Raw genomic sequence first — 26041 nt, 5'->3', positions numbered from 1 at the left:
GGCAGCTCAACAAAGCCCAGCAATATAAAGCTCCATTTGTGTAATAAACTGTTGTACAATCTACTACTTATGAACACGGGCCCTGAAAATGTGCAACCTTTCTGCACGTTATATTAAACGCAAACCAGATGGGCACTTGAAAATCCTCCCCTTTGTTGCAGGGGGCTAAAGGAGCTGGTGGTCAGAAGGTCTATTTCACTACACAAACAAACAGAAGAGTTTAACTACATTATTTTCCAAAATCAGCAATGGGAAGCCTATGTAGAAACATTATCAGCAGTTAGCAAACATGCTGCTTAACCAGAGTAGGCACAAGGGGAACTCTTCAGCTCTCCTAACTGCAGTAGCCAGTCAGTGGCCTCTGGCCCCATGCCTGCGGAATAGATCCATCAACTGCAGTGGGAGCTCTGACACCCAAACTTAGAGACTTGTATGTGCAGACAAATGGGTAAAATGAATCTCTTCTCTAAAGGGTGTCTTGGTCAGAGCTCGTCATCTAAACTCTGATAGTCACTGGAGAGAAATGGGACCCGCCAGAGGGGATTGAGCCCATCCTGAGCAGAGCTTCTGAGGCAGAGAAAGCTCATCAGATCAGACCAGATGTCTCACACTTTGTTAACTCTGTAAGTGAAACACATCTCACTCTCAGAGTCCTAGGGCAGGGAACAAGGGACAGTAGCTCTGAGCCAGGGAGTTCCCTATCTCTGGACTGTACCAGAGGATGCCTAACTCCTCACAGATTGAGCACACGTACTGAAAAAATTTTGGAGGAGCTCTTTGATAGTAAGTAGCTCCTGCAAGTCCTCTGACCCCTTTTCTTGTGATGTGTTATCATTAAATTCTTTCTGAAACCCACCTGGCCAAATTGGCACTGGGAGAGAAGCACGGCCAAAGTCATCCACAGAGCCTACATCCTCACTCCCTTCCCCACTGTCAGGAAGGTGTGCAGAGAAATTATCTTCAGTCACATAGGGAATGAGCAGGGTAAAGGCAGTCTTGATGCAAGCAAGAGAAGACAAGAAAAATTTTGAACAGCTGTTCCCATGGCACAGCTGCCACAGATAAAGTACAGGTGTGCAGCATGATGGGATGGGGTGAGATGGAAGCTGTTACCAGCTGAAGAAAATGATCTTGGGAGCATTGATGCTTCAGAGTGTAACCACTGGCCCTGGTGTCAACTTCTGAGAGGGTTTCAGATGGACCTGGGAGGGAAAAGCAGCTTATGGATCCTGAGGATGCTTAAGGTGCTGTCAGAAACTGCTATCCAACCAGCAGGCAATTCAGTTTATTACTCAGACACAAGGTGTTAAAAAGAACATGTTTGTTTTCCTTGACCCAGTAATTAGGCCCCATGTGGAGGGGGTTGCCCTGTAAACCCCTCTCTGACCCCAAACTTGGGGTCAGAGAGCACTGAGCCTGTGGATGACTGAGCCTGTGAAGAATGCACGTACTAAGCACCTCTGGATCAGGGCGTGATGACCTTTGGTACCTGCACAATGGGACTTTGGTTCACATTGTGCAGTGCAGACACTGTCCCTCATCATTCCCAGGCTGAAGGCTCCAGCACACTAGGGAGCTGGAGGCTTCAGCACCTAGAGAGGTGGCTGCTTGGGACCCCAGTGCCCTGCAGAGGCCCATGTACCCACTGCATCATGAATTATCTTATTGCTTTTCGTACCTGCCTTTGTGTGCAACCAAATCAATTCTGGGAGGAATAGAGGTGTGGGTAGAACATCATGTGTCCTCACTCTAAGAGAAGCCATGCATTGACCTTGCGACTCAACAGTCTCACTACATGGCCAGGTGAAATGGGCTGGGTAGAGCATTGATTGAGAAGGTAAAGTCACCATGTTGAGCTCAAAGTGCCTTTCTCTGGCAAGACAGAAGTGCAAGAGCCCATGGAACCCGTGCCCAGCCAAGGTGCATGCATAATGGGTAGGGTGGGAGGTCTAGGCAAATCTCATCTCTAAACCCAGCATCACTAGTGACTGTAGGAAGACCCACAGCCATGTTTGCCTTAGGCTCTTCCAAGACAACAGTTCACAGCTCTGCCCAGTTCAGGCCAGTGTGGACCAGAACTTAGGAGGAGAAGATGTCATTGAGCATATAAACACCATGGGCTGTGGGACTGGGCAGGGCAGGAAAGGGGCGAGGGGTTAGGGTTACAGCTGCTTAGGCAGATGTCAGGATTCCTGCTTGTTGTAGAGGTAACAGTCTCCATTCTCCTGGACCTATGCATCCAGTCCTGGGTTTTGTAGGCCCTGCCGAATGGGCTTTCTGCTTGCTCAAATGTGATTTATTTTCACAAATTTAAATAAAATCCCCTCAGCCATTTTTGCGTAATACTAGAGTTAAGAAGACTATTTTCCTATTTAAAAATGTTCTAGCTAGACTGTTTTTATTAAATCAAAGTTAAGTCAAATAAAGACTGCAGTTTGAAAGTTCAGACTCGGGCAAGAGCTAGTCCTCTCTGAGGAGCTGTGCCTATGACAGACAGGTGTCTGTCCAATGCCCGCTGAACCACCACAGATCACCAGCCTGCAGCTGGAAAGAGTATGGAGTAGCGGCCAGATCCTGCCTGACTGAGGTGTGCTCACCCTGTACCCTCAGAAGATGGGATGCAACAGGGCAGGAGAAGGAGGAGGGGGTCACACACCTTGCACTTGCTTCTCCTTACATGTCCTGGCAGATCCCCAAAGACAACAGATGGGAGTTTCATCCCTTTCACCCAACTCATTCCCAGGCATTGTCTCCTTCAGTGGCATAATCTTGGATGGTGCGTCCCTGCTCCCTCCAGCTGCTCTCCCCCATGTATTTGTGGGGTGAAGGATGAAGGTGGGAGTGGTGAATACACCTGTATGGGTGCCCTTCATTGGGGTGAGATACGAGGAGACACTGATATCTTGCTTTCTCCTCACAGCAATCCCAACTACTGACCCTCCACCCTGCGGTGGGGGGGATGGGGTAGAAGGTCTCTGCTGTGACAACCCAACAAATGGCACTGAGTGGGACAGGGATGCTCTGCCCTTGGCAGGGACAAATCTGCTACAGGGCTCTGTGGTGTCGTGCAGGGCAAAGGGAGGTGACTGCTGTGTACTGCTGTGGAGGGCAGCCTGTGAGGCCACGGGATGCCCCCCTCCCTCTTTGTTCCCCGGCCGGGTGCTCATCAGGCTGCTCCACCAGCCCTGCGGGAGCTGTCACACCAGAGAACGTGACATCAAAGGCAGGCCTGGGTGCCACTCGACATGCGTGACACTTGGTGGGCCTGCCAGCTCCTGAGATGATGTGAGATGAAGGGAACAGGCTGTTCCCAAACAGGAAAGGCAGGAAGAGCCGAGCCCCTATGCTGTCTAAATGTGCAAAAGAAAGGAAAAAGCAGCAAAAGGAGGAGAGCAAAGGGCTGGAGGGATGCCCAGACTGTGGGGGGCTCTTCTCGCTTAGAGACTCTGCAAACAGCCCAGCATAGAGGGGCTGCAGGGGGTGGAGCCATGTCCCGGTGGGCCACCAAGCCAACAGCCCTGGGGGCATGAACCCCTGACACAGGGTCAGCTGCAAGGCAGATGCTCGCGGTGCTGCAGGGATTAGTGCAGTCCCTATCTGCATGTCTGCTGGGCGTGCTGGGAGGCAGCTTTTGCCTGTAGACACCTGGAGATGTTTCTTTCTTTGCCTTCCCATAACACAAACCATGTGGGAAAACGGATGCAAAAAATAAGGATTTGAAAGCTAGAGAAAATGTGATTTCTTTACATCACCAAACAGTCTGCCCCTTTACAAGTCCATGTCATCTTTTCCATTGTTATCATATTATCTTAGGTATACTTTGATATCTGGGACTATAGAAAAGAAGTGCCCTCACTGGTGTGACTTAGTCTGACTATGGGCAGACTCTGGGCCTGGTTGTCTGCTGTGTTACTCCAGTCTGACACCAGTACATTGCCATGATGACATCATTTGGATTATTTCTGATTTATAGTGTTTGAGAAAAATTGGGTCCTGTACAATAATGCAAACAAAGACGCAAAGCAAAAATAGTGCCTTCAAGCTGCACTTTCACGTTACATGATATTTTGAGGACTTAATGTTGAAAGCTTTAGAGTGCACAAAAGGAATTTTCTTCATTTCATGTATTATACAGTTGCCTAAAAGAAATGGCAAACAACTCCTCAGCCTGAGCATGCTTTGCGCAGGCTGAATTGTGGGCTTTTCTGTCCATCAGCTTTCTACCAACAGATCTCCACTGAAACTCAGATCAATATCTGCCAGCAAGACTAGTTGCTGGACCCATGTCCAAGGAAAAACAAATGACCCTTGCAGAGGCCAGGGCCAAATTCTGCTCTCTGTTACATTGATCTCAAGCAATTCTGCTGAAGACAAGTTATCTAAAGCATCCCATGCTCTGTGAGAGCAGATTGGGTCTATCAGTGCCTCTGCAAACAAAATTCCCTTTCCATTTCTTCTCCACTGACCAACTTCACATAACCCTAATTCCCCAGCAAATCCCTTAACTATGGTTAGAACACCAGTCTCTTCCTAAGACCTTGAAATGCCACATTTCAGCCAAAATTATACCAAACGCTTGGATCACAAAGAACATGGTAACTGCCTAAAGTCTGGCAACAGCATTTAAGGCTGACCCAGAAATACTGAGCTGAGGAGCCACTGCCATTAAATCTTAAAATGTTGCCATCAGAAACACCCTCAAAAGCACCACACATAAAAATAATGATGAGCTGCAAACTCAGAAAATGCAAGAGATGCTAAACCAGCATTTATCCAGTCTCACTTCCCTTCTATTGACACCGCTGGGTGAGGAACTTACCGTTCTTCCGCTCCGCAAAGGGTGGTGGCTGGAGCTTGGTGCCATCTCTCACTTCGCTGGCAGCCTTTTCTTTGGGTGCCTTTTCTTCTTCATTTCCACTTGGTGCACTTTTGTGGTCCGAGCAATCCTGTTTGATCACACCATTCATCACCGTGCCTGAAAGGATTGGTCCAGATTCTGGCTGCTCCACTTTGGATGATCAGGTAGAGAAGCAGACACCAAAGTGGCCTCTGGAAGAGAAGAGAAGCAGCTAAGGACCAAGTCCCTGACCAACCCTTGGAATAGTGAACAAAGACTGGCATTTGTGAAACAATCAGATTACGGAAAATTAATTACTCTATCTGTTCTCCTGCATTAGACACATTGCAGGGGAAGACTTCAAGATTCCCTATTGCCTGCTTGATTCTGTTCTCCTTGTCTTCTGGGTTTGCATCCTTGACTGCTTTGCTGGAAGAATTTCCACCCATTAGCACAGATTATTTGCGGAAAGCCAGGGGTTTTATGAAAAAACACAATCATTGGGCACCCACATTAGAGAGCTCTTGAACTGTTAGATATACAGAACAGATCTACAAACGAGAACAATTTTCCTTTATATAAGGCTCTGGTTTGCTGAGAAAACTGGGTGACAGAAATAATTCCACACAACACAGAATAGGCAGATAATTACATGATACGGATAGCAAATGACAAATAGCAAACACCAGCTAGCTTTTACACCAGGAAGTGTACAAACACCCTGCAAAGTAAAATACATATGCAAAAACTATTCTTTGACATCAAAGTTGTGATTAGCACACATGATGGATTTAAAGCCTTTATGAAGAATTTGACCACCTTAGGTAAAAAATTTTGAGAGTTTTTGAAGAATGGGAGGAGTTTTTTGTTTACCACATTGTTCTATTCCAAGGTTTATGTGGGGTTTATGGTCAAAATAGATCAGGAAATCTCTCAGGAAATTCTGCAAATTCAGGTTGTGTTTCTACAAACATCCAGGCAAGGAGGTGCTTCCCTTGATGGCACTCATATCTCACCAGAAACAGGGAGAGGAAGGATTCAGCTCACGCCAAATGTATTTGTGGGATGCGGGCACATGACGCAGGAGGAGCTGCTCATACTAAGCACAGCAGAAGAAAGCTGAAAGGACTGTTTCAACAAAGCATTGTCCAAAAAAAATCTCCAGATGCTAAGTGAAAGTGAATGCCTGTAAGAATCAGCACCAGCTCCTAATGAGTCCCATCAGGAAAGAGCTGAGGAGGGCTAAAAAAGGTCATTTGTAGAGACCAAGAATAGAAAAGTGCAAGATTGATTCAGTGATAAAATCTGATTTAATACAAAAAAGTTACAAATTTACTGTATAAGGAAGTAAGAATAGTGCATTGTATACGATACCATCTCCTCCATGCTACGTGCGCCAGGACTGTGTCACACCCCTCTTTCTACCCTGCACCAACAGGGCTTTTGCCATCTGCTTTCTCATCCATCTCACTGTCCACCCCCACCTGCCCTAAGCATTCCCCCACTGGCTACAGGTCAGATACTGCATCCGTCTGTCCTGCTTCACACTGTGTTTCGATGCTGCGAGATTCCATGTAGCGTGCCCATGGGGTGGAATCACTGGCCAGGGAGGAGGTCTCAAAGGTGCATGTGTCTCTCTATCACTTTGCAGGTGGGACATAAAACTGTCCCCATGTGCATCGCCTAGGACAGACTGTGTCCATACCCAACCCTGCTGTCTGGGCTCTGAAACAAAATGCAAAACCACTCTTGATACAAACTCAGCCCTTACCACCAGACCCTCCCTTCTGCTGTGTGCTTCCCACCACTGCCTTCTCCACTTGCTTTTGTGGCCCTTTCCCCATCTCCTGTGCTCAACTATTCCTATCAAGATCTGACATGCTGCCACTACACAGGTAAACAGCCCTGCAGGCATCCAGACAGGCCAGGGCTGTGTTGTGTGCCACATCTTTGAACTGACAATCTCAATTTCCACCTCTGTTTGAGCATTTAAGCTCCCTTGAGCGGCTCATGGTCTTATTTCTAGCGGTGCAACTGCTATGCAATGCATCATCCCCACTGTGATGGGCAACCAATCTACTACACATCCCTCCACCAGTGGCTGTAGGGCTGCAGACCCACTTTGGCACAAGCAGCATTAGCCCCCAAGCTCTCTATTTAATTCATGACTAATGTGGAACATGCAATAAGTGTTTACATTACTATTTTAAAACGTACATTTTTTTAACTTTTAGAAGTTGCTGATACGATGCATCTTTCCAGTGGAAACAGTCGGTGATGACAGGACAATCCAGCAAACTGCATCTGCTTACAAAAATGAGACTTTGTTCAACTGAACACTAAATCTTTGATAAATTAGTCAGGGCTTTGGTGACGTACATGTTGAACCAATATGACAGTTTTATATGGATTATGATTATTAATGTTTTTGAAAAATAGAAAGCATGAGCCAGACATCCAGTGCTGAAGCTGCAAGACCACCAGCAGAGGTAAGAGCCTTTCAGGAAGGCTTCTTACAGGCACTGTGTACAATCTTTTTGCACTCAGAGCATATGCAACATTTTAATTTGCAGTGAATGTACTGGGGTTCTTACTGCCTGAGCCAGGAGGTCACGCTGCGACCCCAGAGATGCATGCTTTCACAACACACTCAAGTACCACTGGCTCAATGGTGCTTTTTTCTGAAGTCAAATTTGGCCTCAAAACATTCCACATTGTTCACTCGCTTCAGCCTGAACTGATTGTATTTACAAAGCTTAAGCACACTTTTGAGCTTCAGAGCACATGTCCCATCAACCACTGCTGCCAACACATAAATTGCAAGACTATACACAGTACAGGCCATGTCCTATCTCTCTCCGCCTATAAATATTAAATTCATAAAGCTGGACTACCATGGTAGCTCATGGGTGCTTCCCTGTAAGACACTGGAGATCCTCTGGAGCAGATGCTTGGTTTACAAGTGTCCTTGCTTTCTGTTCAGAGAGCAATGTAGCATGGATGTGGATCAGATTCACTTCCCCCTAGACAAGCTTGCCCACCCATAAAGGCCTAGGTGGGGCTTGGTTGTGCCTCTTTCCCAAGGGCTTTGGCTCACATATAAATCAAGGGTCTTCTGAGAGCAGCCTCTGTCAACCTGGTCAGGGAAGGGGTACCACAACCACAGCCTCCCTGGCTAGATCTTTTCCTGGGCTAAGTCAGTGCAGCTCCACAAGGGCCAGACACTTCATCTTATGTATGGCTTTTCAGGAGAAGGCACAGGTTTCCTGGCTGATGCAATGCCTGCATCCCACTGCCACTTCCCAGTGCTCTTCAGGCCAAAACTGAGGGCATGGGAACACAACTCTTCAGTTCTAATGGAGAGGAGAAGAGGGAGAAAGCACAACTGGCACGAAGCCCTATGGTCCCTGAAGCCTGTAGCTGGGTGCTGAGCTTGTCACTGAGGGAGCCTGAGCCCTGCATTAGCCCTGTGTCAGCCCTGTGTCCCTGGAACATGGGCCAGGCTGGATGGACTCTTCTCCTGACTGCTTCTGGGGCAGGGACTGGCCAGGTGAGGTACCTGAGCACTTTTGGGTATGGCCAGGTCATGCCACCCATGGCACCATCTCACATCTTCCCTTCCTTGACTTTGAGTCACAGCAGCATAGTGAGCTCATGCGTTCCCCAGTGACTGTCACCCATTGTGTCCCTAATGGCTGCTGAGCTTGGGGCCGTGACACAGGCAGTTCACATTGGTCCTGCCCTGCACATTGACCACTCTGCACAAACACGCTTGGATGCTGCCTTTTTCCCACTCCTGCTGTTGCAGGAGGAGGTAACAGAGCAGCACACCAGGACAGGGTGCCCCTCTCCCCCATCTCCTGGGCAGCCAGTGCGCTGCCCAGACACTCAGAGATCTGCAGTCCTGCTCTCTGGGGATGAACGTTTCTGCATGGAGGGAGCAGGTTTGGAAACCAGAAATCGAGGCAAGTGCAGCACAGGCATATCCCTGGTAAGTGGCATGGACCTGGAGCATGGCTGCATGTTCGCTGACCCCCCTTTGGGTTTCAGCATTCCTCACCAACCAGCCAGGGTAACTCAGCAAGGAGATAGCCCCTGCATGGGGGCAGCTTGGGGAGACCCGCTCTGCCTCAGAGCTAGCTGTCAGAAGGAAGACATGGTCCCTGTTCCCACCACCCATCAAAGCAAGGACCTGTGTGTCTGCTGTTTCCTCCAGCCTCCCCTTCCCGTCTCTGCTGAGCCCTGGCTGTGTCCCTCTGCTACCTGGTAGCCCCCAGCCCACCACCAGCAACCTGCAGGTAGGGTCACAGCCAAAAACTGCCGAGCATCAGGGCTAAACCCTGAGCTATCACTGCCCTCATCCAGCCTGGGTGCTTGGTGCTGCTCGGGTCTTGCAGAGGTGCTGTTGTGAAATCACCCAGTATTAACCGGAGGAAGAGCTCAAGTACACCGCCCACCCACATGCATGTCACCTGGGGCTCTGCAGGTTGCTCTGAGTTTGTCACAGCTGCAAGGAAGTCATTTTTCCCACACAGCAAAACTTTCCATGATTTTTATAATTTTCCCTGATCCCAAATTGAGATGGGAAGATACTGCAAAATAAACAAGATTAAAAAAGCGTAGCAGGTAACTCATAATTTTTCATTGAATAATTCTAAAATATTTTATTTTTTTAACATTTTTAACTTCTTCTTAGGAAAAATGAACTAAACCACTGAAATTAAAAATTATTTTAAGAAATGGGGAAAAACTTTATCTCCCTAAGAAACAGTTTTGGCTTCAGCAGCTCATCTTCCAACAAAAAAATAGTTCGGCTGGGAAATTCCTAAACTCAAAAATTTACTGTCCAGGTCTCAGCAATCCCCTTCCACATCTCAGGTCTACACATGTCAAGCAAATGCCTGGATCAAGCTTCTTACTAGCTTTCCAGGAGTGAGCTTCGTGCCAAGGTGCATACCAGAAATAGGATTTGCCACTCGTTGGAGCCCTGTTCTGGAATCTAACATAGGGACAGACACTTCTTCCTCTGCTCAGTGCCAATGCTCTCCTGCAAATACACCTTGGCAACCCAAAAAGAAAAGAAAAAAAGGAGATGGAGAGTCTCTCTGTCACATGAAGCATGCAGGGCTCCAGCCTCGATCCTAGCGTCTGAGCAGCGGCCTCCAGCACCGTTTGAGATACCCCTGCTCAACTGGCAGATAGGATGCAGAGCCTATGGCAGCTGGACCTGAGGCACCTCTACAGGCTTAAGACACTCATGTTTAGGCACCTGGCTCCTGCCTGTAGCCTGCATTGGATTAGGCACAACACCTCAAAGTGCACTTTGCTTCTAACCTTTAGAAATGTCTTGATGAATGACACTTCCACAAGGCTGGCTCCTGCTTAGGTTACCGTGATGCAACTTTGATGGTCTGCACAGTTATTCCCTGCCCAGCATGGACCCATACATCTAATCTTCACTTTCTACCTTCTCACCTTTTCCCCTGTGCCACCTCCTGCATGCACCGAGATGGGAATGAGCATAGCTTACACTTCCTCAGATACTGGATTCATCTAAATCCTTTCCTGTTTGCTCTATTGGAGGTTGAAGTGGAAGTAAATACATTTAGCTCTTATGCATATGCAGTGCCTCTTAAGCAATCATGACCCACCATAAAACTTTAAATACCCAAAGAGAAAAAACAGGAGAGAGATGTTCAGAGATGCAGTTCAGCCTTATCAAATTTTTCACGTGTTTGTTGTGGTGTGTTTGTATTCCTAGGCTTCTGCTTGCAGGAATGTTGCTGATAAAACCATCTCACTAAACATGGACTTCTTGTGTTTTACCTGATGTTTACAGTGCTCAGACAGTAAGAGTAGCTCTGGGTTCCCATGGGCAAATGTCCTGTGGACATTTGCACTGTCTTGTTGCAAATGTTGTTCAAACCCTGCTACGTACAAGCTCCAGCAGGAATCCTGCCTGGTCTTCCTTAGAGCCATGTCATGTTTGACAAGGCAGAAGACAACTCTGACCACTTGCCCCTGCACCCAGAACAACAAGAGACCTTTGCTCCTCTGAGACCATCCAAGGGCTGCCAGGGAATGCACCACTGCTATTATCTCATTGTTTTCCTTGCAGACAATGTCCCCATTGGATGATTCCCCTCACTGAACTCCCTCATGCCTCCTCAGGGATGCAGAAAGCCCCATCCTGTGACAGTGCTGAGGGCAGCGGCATGGCGTGGAGCCTACAGGCTGTTTCCCACAGATCTGTGCATTTCTCCCATGCCCTGGAGAAGTGACCTGCTCACCACTTCAACCTCCACGCAAGGAGATGCAGCTCAGGAGGAGCGCCTGGAAAGGCAGCCAGGGGACTTCCCCAGTGAAGATAAAACAAACCAAGGAAACCTGCCACAAGCCTGGATACCTCCCTTCACTGACAAGTTATTCCATGCAGCTTTTTGTGCAAACCCTCTGTGGGGCCAGTGCCAAGACCCAGTGAACAGAGCTGTGCAAACATGATGCCGTGAAATCTTCACTGAAGGCAAACTCGCCTAGTATTTGGTCACACTGTAATCCCCACACTCAGCAAGGTTTGCCAACTGTTTGCACCCCAGGGGTTTTAGGATAGTATCTCCTTCCCAGCCTCCAAATTCCCAGCGTTGATATCTGCTCCAAGCTGCCCATAGGCCATGTGGCCTGAGATGGCAGCAAAGAGCCCAGTGATGGAAAGTGGCAGCTGTCTTCATCCAGGACAGTTCCTGGCCTTCAGCCTGGGGAGGATGATGAGAGATAGGGCTGTTCTCAGAGGAGCATCTCAGCTCTGGCCTCAGCCCTGTCCCCTCGAGCTATTTTGAAAAGAAGTGATTTCTCCTTAATTTTTCACAGAATGAAGCTTTAAGTAGTGAAAAATAGTAGAGGAAGTGCCGATGAGGAAATGGGCTATTACCCCAGATACTCCCAAGATCCACCTCTCTGTCAGTCCTCTAAATAGGCTGAAAATATCTGGGACAAAATCAGACTGACAAATTGTATGCTTCTGAAAAAATTGATCTTAAAGTTAATGTAAACTCATAGTGATCAGATTCACTGGTGCAAATTCCATGAGAACCGATTCCCTGCTTGTGCATCCATGTCCATGGCACATCTGCTGGCACCCAAGGGCCCTCCCCAGGACAAGGACTCCCTCATGCTGCACTGTGAACACAGGCAGGCTGGTGTGACCTCTGTAATGTAATTTATTATATTCTAGTAGCACCCAGAAGCTAATCTGGAGAGTACATATCATGTGCAGCATTGCAGGTCATGTCATCATGTGGTAGAAAGGAAAGACAAACACAGAAAATGTCAGAATTGAGAAGAACCTTAAAAATGAGACTGAATGACTATAGTTAGATATGGTGGCACATGGTGACCATCACAAGAAGGTAAGGCTACCAGGGCAATGGGTTGGCACAGTGATGTAGCTAGAGTCTAACACTATGGCAGGAGGTGTATCCCTGGAGGGCAACCCACCTGATGGGCTCTGACTATCGTCAGGACATACCAAAGAGCTATCAGCCCTCTTTAACCTCCTGCTTGCAATGCTACAGAATTGACACAACTGCTATCTCCTTCCCTTGCTAGCAAATTTCCCATGAACATAGGATGTGTGGGCATGCCTGGCAGAGCCTGCAGCATGGGTGGGATCTGGGATGAGCTTGTGGGGATATTTCTGAGTGACGAACTGTATGGAAAAGGCAATGGCAAAGCACTTCTCCCATTCCATGTCTGCCTGCTTCTTCTGCAAGACCTTGTGATTTTTTTAGGGCAATACCGGGTCAGTATTAACCTTCCAAAAGGTGACAGCTTTAACCCTTTGCTAAACAATGAGCTTTCTCGAGGGAACTGGGAGGAGGCCTGTGCTATACAATATCCCTTAGCTGACATCTGTGGAAAATCCACAGCTGTGCCCGCTGCCAGCTGTCTGATCGGACCCAGAACACCAACAGTCTCCAGTAAACATCCAGGGCCTTGAGAACAGTGTGTCTCAGGTTGGTGACCCGGTGCAGCTCTCAGCGCTCTCCCTGTGGTTGGCATCCATCTGACCAAATGTCGCGGTGCAAGTGCAGGCACTAGAGCTAGGCACTCTCAGCTCCCTTTGCATTCACAAGGGTGAAACAGGAATTTCTAGTGCCTGTCTGTAAGCTGAAGAGTAGGTGAGATGATCTGTTCCCTAAAGCACCCATTTCTTGCCACTGGCTGTAAAAAGACCCTGTGTGATGGACTCAAATGGAGAGGTCTAGCATTAGCTGACACAGTGGCCACACTGTACCACTTTCAGTGATTATTCCAGGGTGTTCAATCCACAGCCCCAGCTTTGCTTGGAGTCCCTTCATTCACAGCAGCTTGAATAAGAAATTATTTCTTTGCTCCAAATGGCATTTAACATAGCCCTGGTCACTCTACAGCCAACAAGCAAGCAAGTAAGCTCTCCCCAAATCAAACTCCACAACAGAGGGGGCACGTTGTCATCACTGGTGTGGCCAGGAGTGAAAATCTGAGCCCTTGTACATCATGTTGCCCAAGAGAGCTGGGAATTTTGGAAAATCTCTATGCAAATGGAGCACTTGCTCTGTGACTGATCAGCATCATACTTGGACATCTCATTGAGCCAGCACTCCCTATGTTGGCAGTTGGAAGAGATAGGCTCTTATCCACACTGGTGAGCCCGCCAGTGTGGATAAGTTAGGTGCTGAGACAGGGTGGAGACGATACCCCTTTTACACGCATTGTCCTCGAGTTTTGATGCCTTCTTTTACGGCACTACTGCTCCTCTGCACAGGCTCTGTATTGGCACAGAGGCAGCCGCAGCTCCTGGCACCATCCAGGGAATGATGTCCCCACAGCCAGCACACTGCTAACAGGACCCGTCCACAGGAGGGGTGTGAGTGATGGATGGTGGTGTAAGGGATTGATGGCAGTGATAATGCTGGGACATTGTACTGTGCTCCAGACATACACAGCAAATGCTCCAGAGGGAAAGGGGGAAAAAGAGTCATCCACATTGGGTGGAAGAATGAAAGCTTTGAAAAAAGGAGCAGAGTCTGCCTGAGCAGCGAGACTACAGGAGCCATAGTAGTAAAATTTCATTTCTGGATGTCAAAGACAGAGGACATGTCTTCATGTTGACATGCGGCAGCCTGAGCACTCCAGCTGTCTCAACTCCTGTCCTTTTACAGAGCTTATTCAGGTCTGGTCATGGCAACAACATTGGAGGTATGGATGGCAGACCCAGGGCTGGTACTTTGGCCTTTCTGCAGACTTCATGTTGCCTACTGCCACATGACACAACCCCTGTAGAGACTCCAGCACTTTTCCCTAGTGCCCTGTGCTGATCCCTGACTCCTGTGAGCAAGCCCCTTGCCACTAAAGCCAGCCTGCTCTCCCATTTACAACCTCTTTCCATGCTGAGAAAGAGATGCAAACACCCAGAAGGCCAAAGCTACAACCCTGCTCCCTGCAGTCCCCAGAAATGCAGTACAGTGGATGGAGAAGTTGGGTCGGGAGCTGAGCCACAGCACAAACCTACACAGTCATCCACTGCCTCTGCCCTGACTGTGCGCTAGCCCTGGGCAGGGCAGAGGGGCTACAAGCCCTTATTACTCAGGCTGCTGCACTACTGCCCTCTGCTACAAGCACTTCGAGTTTTGTCAACTGTGGTTGTGGTTTCTGCATTTGGCTTGAGATTAAAAGTACTTAAGGATTGCAGTTCATGTGCTACCTGGCATTTGCCACCAGTTCTTAGCCCTGCTCATGTGTCCGGGGCTATTTCCTGGCAAAACAGTCTGTTAAAAATACTACTATAACTTTACTGGACAACACATGCAAATAGTTCTGAGTTAGATAAAACACCTCTTTATGAATCTGGGCCATGCTTGTAGTTTTTAAACTAATCTTAAAATAAACATAAAGTCTTAAAATAAGTGGTAATGTTCTAAGTATGCTGAAAATGCTCAAAAAGTGGCTAACAACCCCAAATTTGTTCTTGCTGCTTGTTCTGTTTGCAAAATTACTTTTAGGCTAATCTTGTGAATTGTCCAGGTCTGACTCATGAGCCCTGTGTGCTGGGGCTGGTGGTGTTTGGATCACACCAGTTACTGCTGAGACACTGGATACAGGGCCCTGCACACCTGGGGACAGCCCCATTCCCAGCAGCCTTGGTGGGCTAAGGACACAGGCAGGATGAGGCTTTTGACAGAAGTAGCAGTTATTTCTAAATTATTATTTGATTTGATTTTGTTTTATTTATCAACATTTAGCAATTAGCTGTTTCTGCTAGTGGCAGTGCAACCTGGACTGTTTACAAAGGACAAACAATGCTCCTAATTCATAGAAACGGCATTGTTTTCAGAATTTGGTTTAAATCCAGCCTCAGCCAAAACTCATGTTTTTCAACTTTTCTGGTGAAATGGGAATCCCTTGTGTCTAGAAGTGCCCCCTGGTACTTAACATTACCAGTATTGTCGTTGCCATTAATACTGACACTGCTTCTACTACCAAGTCATGGCTCTGACAGCTACATAGTGAGCAGGTTTCTCATTTCAATGAAGAGTGGAGGGTTTCTGAGGCCAGGCCCTACAGCAGGCTTACCCATCCTATTCTGAGATTCCTGAGCTTGTGGGCACAAGTGTCCAAAAAATCCAGGCTGAGTTTTCTCATAGCATTGCATTGGATTCAGGAAAAAACTTACTGACATAGAGAGCTGTCCTAGACTCGGCAACCTGGAGTCTTCCAGGTCGTGTCTCTTGCAAGGCTGGTTTGCTTATGAGGGGCCATGCAGCACCAAAATGAGACACTAGCTGAAGTCCCTCAGCCCACATAGGTCCATAGCTCAGTGCTGGGCAGGGCAGCTTCTCTCTGAGACCTAGGTCTGGTTGCCCTGCTCACATGGCATTACACAGCATGGATTCCCTTTGTACTGGGTTTGTGCAATGTGCTCACATCCCAGGGTCACTCCCTCCCCATTACATCTGTTAAAGACCACTGGAGCCCAGCTGTCAATTCAGGTTCTCCCTGTGTGTGGATTGTGGCACTGCGGCCACCAGGCAGGTCTAGCTGTGATCAGTCACCCCCGAAAGGCTCTCCCGGTGACACTTGCACCCCTACTAGCAGCTGCCTCCCCACATTTCTGCAAGCAAGCATTGACTTCTCTTGTAGAAGGTCATTTGAATGTCTTTGGTTATTGCTGCGTCGTTTAACTGTGTCCTAATTTTGTGCCATTTGCGGTTATGTCTGATCTTTGTCTCTCATTTTGTTACGTTTTAGAAACGTAATAAACAAAATCTTTCTAAAAGAAAGAAAACATGGCAGAGATTTGAAATGGAAAATGAGTGCAAACTGGACCCATGCCTCTTTATTAGATGCCAGAAGGAGGGGAAGAAACAAAACCCACAATGACAAACACTATTAATAAAGTGACGAAGGCGGTTCTCAAACAGGAGTGCAGCTGGAGGCAGAGCCAGCTTGCTGGCCCTGGACGGTCCCTCTGCCTGGCGCGGGGGCCTCGCCAGCTTGAGTTGGCAGAGGGAGCATTCAGTGGGTGGGAAAGGCCACAGACTGACCTAGCAGGGCTTTGGGAAAGGTCCCAGACTGCTGGCAGAGGACTTGTGCCCAGAGGGTGTGTTCCTGCTGCAGCAGGGACTAACCTGAGCCAGACTATGGAGTGGACCTATGCATTGGGTGGGTCATGCCCTGTGTGTTGCCTCTCTAGCCCCATGGCTGTGGGTCCAAACACTGAACAAGAACATATCTGGTGACAGGGGTCACGTCTAACTCTGCGTTCTAGCTTGGTGACCTGGAGCCTCTCTGCCTTTGGCTACCCCAGAAAGAAAGAAGCCAGGAAAGGCAGGGCAGCTGCTGATCTCTGCCACCTCCTTGCTCAAAGTCTAGCAAAACTATGGGGTGTGTTTGTCCAGACCTCTGTCTCTCTTGCCCTCAGCTGTCGGCACGGGCAGCAGCTGGAGCACCATGTGTCTGCTGCACAGAGGACAGCCATGCCCTGGTGTCTCCCACCGAATCACCTGGGCTTTGGCCTACATCCTGCGCAAGCCACTGTCACTGCATAAATTAACAGAGCTGCCCAGTAAAAGCTTTTAATAATAAACCCCCATAGGGAATCCAGGGCACAGCCTGTCTTATTGTGTTCATTGATGATGTCAAAATACACTTTAATATGGACAAGAGTCAATAGAAAGTGCCTAAAGCTGCATGGCAGGTGCAAAGGGAATAAGAAGGAACGGAAAGGAGGTCCTATGTGCTGAGATAAAGTACTGTTCAACCTTTAGGCCTGCTCCACAGCACTTTGCTCCAGAGCCATCACATTCTCCACCACACCCATGAGAAGTCTCAGAAACAGCATAGCTGGCCCTGTGCCAGCACATGGACATCCTTTATGTTCAGGGGTGGACAGAATAGCTCTCAGTGTCCCTGACATTGTATGCCCACAATGCTCAGCAGTTCTGGGAGCAGACTCTGACTGCAGAGCAGTCTGGATTGGGTCTGTGCTGTGAGGGGATTCCCTCTCCAGAGTATTGTGCTCCCCAGCCATCACTGTGGATCGGCACTGAGCCTTGCAGAGGTCTCCAGGGCAGTCTGATTTTCTGAAAAAAAGCATTGCTGCAACTTTCAGATCACAGACACTGCAACTGGAAACCAAGAGTGGGACACTGGTGAAGCTGCCACAAGCTGGAAGTGGCTATAGGGCTTGTGTGAAAGACCCTGCTTCTACTCTTCCCTCTATAGGTTTCAAGCACCCTTTACCTCCTTGCTCCCAGATCTACTGTAGCCAAGCCTAGGATGTTCCTCAATCTCCTGCTGGACTTGCTCACTGCTGTATGGACCAAGGGACCAGGCCATGTGGTCATAACCAGCCCAGGATTAGCAAGGAAGGAGCCCCTCTCAGTCCCTCTCTAGCTTGGTAAATAGTTTTTACAAATGGGACCCATCTTGAGGCAAAAGACATATCCCATGGTTTTCCAGTGTGCTGCAGGAGGCACAGGCCCCCACTTTGAATGAAGGATGATTGCATGATGGTCACAAGCTTGAGAGCACCCTGAGGTGGGTCACTCACTCACTGTCCCATGGCAGTTATGCCCATTAGAGTGAGGAGCTGAACTGTTCATGGGCTGAAGAAAGGACACGCACCAAGTCCTGCAGGAGGCCGCAGCATCTACAGGAGAGACATCATAGGATATTCATGATTCATATTCATTTCTCTATAGAAGAATGAGTGACTAGGGGATCAGCACCAGTCTTTGGGTCTGATGCCCTAGAATGATCTCAGTGACCAAAGTAGTTAAACATCTACCTGTTTTCCCTGCACCCACAGGACTTTTAAAAGTGAAACTCCTAGGTGAACCCAGGTGTACACACACTTCATCCCATAAACGAAGGAAAAAAAATGCAGATGGACCTGACAGTCCAGCTAAGGGCAAAATGCTGTGTGGTTCCAAGTCCAATAAACTTATTACTGTGAGCAAGATACCTCACCCAGGCACACAGGAGTGCTCTGACACTAGAGAAGCAGTGCATCAGATCCAGATCCCATCTCTAAACAAAATGCTATGAAAGAGAGCAAGCTCCTTTCTTCATCCCAAAAGCCAAGGCTGCATCAAGGGGAAAGAAAACTTGGGGTTCATTCAGACAACTAACTAAAGCTCTGTAGCATGGGCATGATAAACAATAGTGCAATAAAGAATATCAAGAACTGAAGAACCCCTCTCTTTTTAGCAGTCTTCCAGAAATACTAGAAACATTCAAGGCCCATTATCCCATGACTTAATTTTTCACTCTAGGATCATTCCTGTCATGTCATAAAATCCCTTCCATTAACTTATCAAGTTCCATCTAGAAACAACATAGGCTCCTTGCCCCTACTTTCCGGTTTGGAAGGCTGTTCAAGAATGTCATTCTTCTACTGGCTAGAAATTTTAATATATCCTCCAATCTAAATTTATCTGCAAAATCACCCAGACTCAAAGCACCAGGCCTGTGACCAAAAAGGGCCATGTTTAGGTAAGTACAGGTGGGGTTATTGCAAGAGACAAGGCTTGGCATTAACTGGAACTCCAGGTCCAGTTGCTAATCTCATCACTGGTCCCTCTCATTTCAGTGACCATGACCCGCAACTCCCTGAAACACCTGAGAAATCAGTTCCCTGGCTGTGTGGGAAAGGATCAGGAGACACAGTAAAGCTGCACAGGCATTACAGACCTCTTTCATCATGGATAACATCGATGCCAGAAAAAGAAAATAATTATTATCCCACAGTTGTACAAGGACAGATGCCTAGTGTTTCCTTGCAGAATCCAGATTCCTGTTGGAATATCCTTTCTGGAGGAGCTGAGCCTGGCTTGGAAAGGACATACACATAGCTACAAGACAAGATGCAGTGAAATGTCTCCCTTGATGGTTTTGTCTGTATCCTGGCAAGTAAGATCCTTTGGGAAGAGGTGTCTAGAGGTGAGAGAGGAAATCTCCCCAGTCTCGTCAAATACCCCAGAAAGATCAGCAATTATAGCTCCCCCTGAGGCAATAGTATTATATCAGTGGATCCCCATCTCCAAGCCACAGCTCACATTAACAGATTTAAGCCTTCCCTAACCACAAACAAATAGGCTCTCAGCACCAAAGACATCAGTAGGTGTAGCCAGGTTCAGCAAGGTAGAGGAGAAATTTTCCTTATAATGCCCAATTACTCAGTACCATGAAAAAGAAACCTGATATGGAGAGCTACAGAAGGATATCCTGGTATTGAGTGGCTGAGTGATAAAAATGCAAATGCAAAGTAATGTCTGTGGGGAAAAATAATCCACAGAGAAAAGCAACAAGGATGACAAAAAGAGAGGTGAAATGGGCTGGGACTCTTAGCTTGGAAGAAGACTGAGGCAGGAGGCCTCAGTCTGGAGGACTGCCCAGTCAGGAGTGGCCCAAACAGCATTGATAGGAAATCGTTGTTCATTGCAGGAACTAGGGAGAATCAATGAAGTGCTCAGGCATCAGGTTTAAAAAAGACAAAAGGAGGGATTTTCTCACCCGCTTTATAGTTAAACTGTGGAACTCTTTGCTGCAGGATGCTGCACATGCCAAAGGGTTGGATGGGTTCAAAAGGCACTCAGATACTTTCATGAAAGAGAAATCTATCGCGGGATATTAAACACAGAGATGCTAGGCCTGGTTCAAGGAGCCTCTGAGGCACAGATGGTTAGAAAACAGACAGACCCACAGCAAGAAGGGTCCCTGAGCATTCAGTGCTCTCCTCTAGCCATGTCCCCATGGTTGGAGACCAGACACTCAACTAGACTGACCTGTCTTTTGACCCCCAATAAAGCCATTCTTATGCTCTCTGTCTTCCACAGATGAATGTGCTGCAGTGACTGCCTATCAAATCTGGTTTGTGGCATGGTGGAGTGCAGGCAGGGAGGAGAAACACATATGGATCAGGAAAGGATGGAGTTTTGTGGCAAGGGCTCTTGAGGCCTGGCTGAGACTCAATGCACCCAGCACAGCAAATGCTCCAAGGCTGTGAGGAGCTCTATGGCCCCACTGCATTGCCCTGCTGCCAAAGGACATTCCTCAGAACTACTTGCTAAATAATGGAATCTAAATTTCCGCCTTCTTGTGGCAAAGTTAAAAAAAACATTAAAATTAACCAAATTATACCCTGGTCTAAACAAAGGAGGGCTGGGGCTGCCAATTTCACAATTATCCCAAATAGCTCTTAATATGACACAGATAAATACTTTCCAATTACCCAATGGAACAAGGCTGCCCTGGGGGAAATGGAGAACAATATAGAACAGGGTCCAGATACCCAGGAGATTAAGGATTTACACTCCACTACTCCTGCTGCAATCCACACATGGCAGGGGAGGGACACAGCGGGTGAGAGCCCATCCTCACCCACCCCCTGGTGCTGCAGGTGGGACTGTTCTCCCAGCAGTACACAGACAATGGGACACCAGGGAACGGGTCAGCAAGGGGGATTTATAATAAGGATTTTGCAGCTTCTGCTGACAGGAAAGCTGGGGGTGGGCTAAGGGCTGCTGACTGGCTGCAAGGTGCTAGGACTAACACTGTTGTCCTCTCCAGCACGGCTGCAAGTGTAGGGTGCTCTCTGTCTTGGTGCACAGAGAGAATGGATCAAGCGGCCTGGGGCTGTGGCAAATGCTGGTGGTACTGCACACACAACATGAATGTGCTCTGGGCTGCTCCTGGGTCTCATGCTCATCTTGCTGCCCACAGAATTCAGACTGTGGGAAAGCATGAGTTTGAATTCAGGGTGAGGTACCTCCACAGCAGGAGGGTAAGGACAGGCAGTACTCATGCCCAGACTGCTTTGTGTGTTGAGCAGCATCCTTGGATGGCTCTCGGCAATGTGTGTTTGCCTGTATTTTGGCCCTCACTAATGCAGCATCACTTGCAGCGTATTCTCTCTGGTAGCTCACAGTCTTCCACTACCCAAGGTTAGCTTAACTACAAAATCTGAAGAAGTTTGCAAGCGAGCTATAGGTTTCTATGCTCTCCACACCCAGGAAGCACATGCATGCATTTCCTGGGAGCACGTAGCTCACCAGGAAACTGCATGCTGCAGTAGCTCTGCAGGATTTCTGTCATTCAATACATATATACTCCTGGAGACTCTATTCTCTGACTTCTTTGCCCCATTGGTACTCTCTGGCCTTGTAAGTGTCCTCTGCTTAGGACCACTGTCATTGTCACTGTCACAGTGGTCCTAAAGGTCACCCACATGTGGTAAAATGTGGATTTGTTTCTGCAGGAGATCCCTTGTGCGTGTACAATGCAGGCAGGAAAGCTTTCTCTGTTATAGATGAGCCCTGAGACTGAGACCCACCTCTCAAAGGCAGACATGTCTGGGAATGCTGGTTTTACAAACCCATGCATTAGACACCTTGTTAGGCCTCATGGAAACCATAAACTAGACTTACAAACACATGACTTAAGTGAAAAATAACCATGGGCTCCCCTTGATGGACCAGGTGATGTCCAGACTCAAGGGTTCCCTCAGACCAGCATTTTCCAGCTTTTCCATGTGCCCAGGAGAGCTACAGGCATTTGTATCCAAATGACTATCCCGCGATCCCTCAGCCCCAGGATCCGAGGTCTGGAGACAGTGCTGGACAACAGGGACTGTGAGAACGCAGATGACCAGCTGTGGCAACATCGGCTGCTCCTGACTGTGTGGTTGGGAAAACTGTACCAGGGACCTCATCCAGCAGCCCTTCTCTGGCATGTAGTGCCCTGTGTGAAACACTGCTTCCTTACCTCCTGTTGGCAGCTGCACAGCAGCTGGGAAATGGACCTGGCTGGGGCAGGAGAGGAGTGGGAATGTGATGGCCAATGTGCTGTAGGCAGAGGGACAGGTCATGGACATCCCAGAGCCTGACCAGCCTGCCAGTGGCACAGCTTTCACTGGAAAACAGTTGAGGACCTTCAAAAAGAGGTTGAAGACTGCTCCTGGGCTGCACAATATCCTCAGAAGTCTCAGGATAGGAGCTATTTTTCAGATGAAAATATACTACTGCTTTACCAGGCTTGGCGAAGGCGCTGGGGTACTGATGGGGTTAAAAAGCCCTCAGGACAGGGACTGTCTGTCACACTCAGGTTTTGGAGCACTATGGCCACCAAAGCCTTGCACAGAGCCTTGGCACTGCACCCAGGGCCATAGCCATCCATCACCAGCACTGCTCTGGACAGGGGTCATGAGGTCCCACCAATGCACCCCCAACACGAGCTGGTGTAGCCCCAAGGACCAGCTGGGCAGAGGTCTCTGGGGCTCAGGTCTGGCAGCAGCATGGCTGCATTAAGCATGGTTCTGGGCCTGTGCCCTGTCTTGTGGTCAGGTCAGCTCTGCATGCTTGGCCAGGGGAGCCACACCTTCCCCTCTGCACTTTGCTGCATGTGCAGGAGCCCTCCTCTTCCTCAGCCTGCCCATCTCAGTGGACAGAGAGGTGGTTCCCCCATGGGGTCTAGGGTAGGTGCTCCTCACCCTGGGTATCAGCTACAGAGCTCTGCTCATCCCAAGAGTTGAGCAGAAGTTTTATTGCCACCCACAAAGGTCCTCACAATCTCAGAAATGCCTCTTTTCTCTATCACAACGAACCCACAAATTTTGGAAATTTTGCTTTAGAGAAAGATGCTTCTCTCACAGGGGGAGCTGAGAGCCCAAAGCTTGCTCTGGGGATGGCTGAAGGACCTGAGTATGTGAAGGTGTGTCCATGCTGTGGGCAGCAGCACAGGGCAGGCTGAGCCCTGGGGAGAGGAGGAAAGCCCATGCACTGAGCTGAGGGGGTAGCTCATTGCATCGTGCTGTGCCAGGGGTGCTGAGACCTTCCCCTCCCTGCCATCCTTTTGTCCATCCAAAAGAGCTTAAGGACCTACCTGTGGCCTCAAGCTCTGGGTCTGCTTAGCCCCAAACCTCCTATCTTGCTTTCCAGGGAGCCAAGGTGCTAAGTGCTATAACCATTAATACTATAACACAAGGGAGGATATGGACATCGGTTACCTTAGAAACTCACAGAGGGGTAATTTTCTGTTTCATATCAGATCCAGAACCAATGCTTTAAAATTACATATAAGCTTGTTGTTTTGGTAGAGTAACCAAAAGCAGATGCTGGATGGAGCAGCCAGTGAGAAGTGTAAGGACTCCCTGTGGGTACGCACAGCCCAGCACACAGAAACAACCGGCCCGAGGAAGGATTTTCTTGCTACCTAAAGCACCCTGCCATGTTCAGAGACAGCCAGCGTGGGCCACTGCGAGCGCCGCTGCCTCCTGCAGACTGGCCCTGTCATCTCCCCTCTTTCAGGGTCCCTTTGTCCCTTCGGACTGACCCAGTGACAGAGCACATCTTGCATCCTCCCTGATGCTCTGCAGGGCTTTCCTCCCCTAGCTTGGGGGGTGCTCCTATGTTTAGTGCTCCTATGAACTCCTGGGCAGATGAAGCTTTGTGGGGAAAAGTGGTGTTCCTCAGCCATGGGCTCCCAGGGACTAACTCAGAGGGGGACACAGAGGCCACCAGGGTATACTCAGTACTTCTTAGCTGCCAGGCCACCCATTTTCTCCCCCAGGCCATTTCAGCTCCTCCCTGGCAGCAGTTAGCTGCTTTTCACAGGTAATCTGGGCCCCAGCACTTTACCATGTGTAGGATGGGTGCATGATCATTTTGCAAACGATGCTCTGTTTGCAAGGGGAAGCCCTGCAAACTAGCTCCATGTACTTTTTGCTCCCACCAGCTCCAGGTGCATGCACATGGCTCACCCCACTCCCTGTACAGCTGAACCCTCTTAACCATCTGAAAACCTCTACAGGAAAATCCACCATCCCAAACCACTCTGTGCCCGCTTTGTGCTAGCTCAGAGCACCCATGAGCATAGAGGCAGCTAGCGAGCTAGGCACAAGCAGGCACAACCCTTTCCCAAATGTCCCTGGCATCTTCCTGTCCAACCTTTTCTTTGTCTGGGACAATTTGCATGTCACCACATGGCAAAGCCAGGCTGGTTACAGACGGGCTTTTCCTGTGTCCTAGCCTCACCCCTGTCTGCAGAGGCTTTGGCTGCTGTACTGAGACTCATGCCCTTGGGAGAAGTACAAGGAAGAGCTGAGAGCACACTGGGACTGGTGGGCACTGCTCTGGGGGACTCTCTTGCATTATTTACTACTAGTCCTGTTAGTACCTCCCAAGAATCATGCATGTCCTGCTCAGGGCAAGTTTCTCCCCTGTCAGAAGATGAACTAGGGGTGAACACAGACAACTGAAGTGTGGGGTACACAGGGGTGACTGCGAGGCCCATGTGCAAGGCAGAGAGCACCACACACTCCTCTGCACATCCCAAATCCTTCTGAGCCATAACCAGTGATGGGCCTTTGAAGTCCCCAATCTCTAGTCCATGTTATCATGGATTTCTCTAATTTGATCATTGATCTTAGGTAAGATTTGCGAGTGCCTCCTGACCACAAGTTTCTCAGCAGCATGCTGCAGAGTGAAGCAGAGAAAGCCTGTGCACTGGGAGAGGCAGTGACGGTAGTGCTGCCTTAGGGGAGTGAAGAGTCAAGTGAAGAAAGAAGGCAATGAGGAAAAGAGATGAATGCATCCCTCTGGTCACCAGATCACACAGTCCTTCAGCTGGAGAATAAAATGAAGACACCCTTTCCTGATGCAGACTGCACCTCTCCTTCCAAAGATGCTGCCCTGTACTTCTGCCATCTGCTCCTAGCGCCAGGTCTGTCTCCACAAGGCAGAGCTACCTGTGCTGGAACAGGAGCTACCAGGCTGCCCTCTCTGACACAAGCAGCCTTTATGCCACCTTGAGCTGGTTTCAAACCAGAGCTGGGGACAGATAGTGAGGGACGAGCCTGGGGCTTCTCAGTGGAAACTCCATTGATTACTCGGTGCAGTACCTTCCCGACATCATGAACACCTCAGCCCCGGGGGAAAATCTGGGTTCTATCAGCTCTTATAAGCAAGTGTTTCGAAAGGTTTACAGAAAAGTAAAGTAAACAGAGCTCTGAGTAACAAAAGAGCCCCGTTTATGCATTCTTTGATTCACTGTAAAGGATGGTGTAAACTGACTTTTTAACCAAGCATTAGGCAAGATTTGGGCCCCCGCCATTATATAATAAACAGTGACATGGCTATATTAAAATATTTACTTAATGCACTGAAGTGACTTATAGTATGAGTGGCTACTCAATAGGATGGCCTAAGTGTTAAGGCGTCAGGTGCCATCGCCTGTATAAATATTCTGTGTGCACTTGTTTATAGGAAAACCCCATCTGGATTTGGCTAAAACGGCAGACACCCTGCTGACCCCAGTTTTTGCTATTGGAAAATATAACACAAGTGTTCACTCATCTAGAATAACAGCAGCGGTTAAGTGCCATCTGACAGACAGAAGGGTATTGGCTTTTCTCAATAGACAGCAGGCTTGGTGCTGTGAAGGGTTTCACAGAAGCAGCTCCCCAAGATTTACAGCATCCTGTGGACCAGAAGCAAAAGGCTCTGCCTCCCTGCTCACAGCCCTTGGCAGACAGGAGATGTCAGGATGCCTGTCAGGATGCAAAAAGACACAGACACCCCCAAATCCTGCTGAAACACAGTGGTGGGCTGTGCCACTTTGTGAGAAGACAGGAAGTCAAGTCCCCTTCTCCATCTATCTGGCTGCTGT

The 26041-nt window shown here is 48.6% G+C and overlaps 1 protein-coding gene across 4 annotated transcripts in view; it reads right to left on the bottom strand.

Moving 5' to 3' along the window:
* MYOCD (myocardin) overlaps positions 1 to 26041 on the bottom strand; it is a 265246-nt gene that overhangs the window by 110948 nt on the left and 128257 nt on the right. For all 4 annotated transcript variants that reach the window (XM_052808483.1, XM_052808477.1, XM_052808482.1 and 1 more), the window contains exon 2: positions 4820 to 5049. In XM_052808483.1, coding sequence (XP_052664443.1) covers positions 4820 to 4967 — 148 coding nt within the window. In that variant the 5' untranslated portion in view covers positions 4968 to 5049. The remainder of the gene's footprint in view (positions 1 to 4819; positions 5050 to 26041) is intronic.

The sequence above is a fragment of the Harpia harpyja genome, chromosome 14 (genome assembly GCF_026419915.1).
Source record: "Harpia harpyja isolate bHarHar1 chromosome 14, bHarHar1 primary haplotype, whole genome shotgun sequence".
Classification (NCBI taxonomy): Eukaryota; Metazoa; Chordata; class Aves; order Accipitriformes; family Accipitridae; genus Harpia; species Harpia harpyja.
Note: the sequence above shows the minus strand (reverse complement) of the source record. Positions and strands in the feature narration are given on the sequence as shown.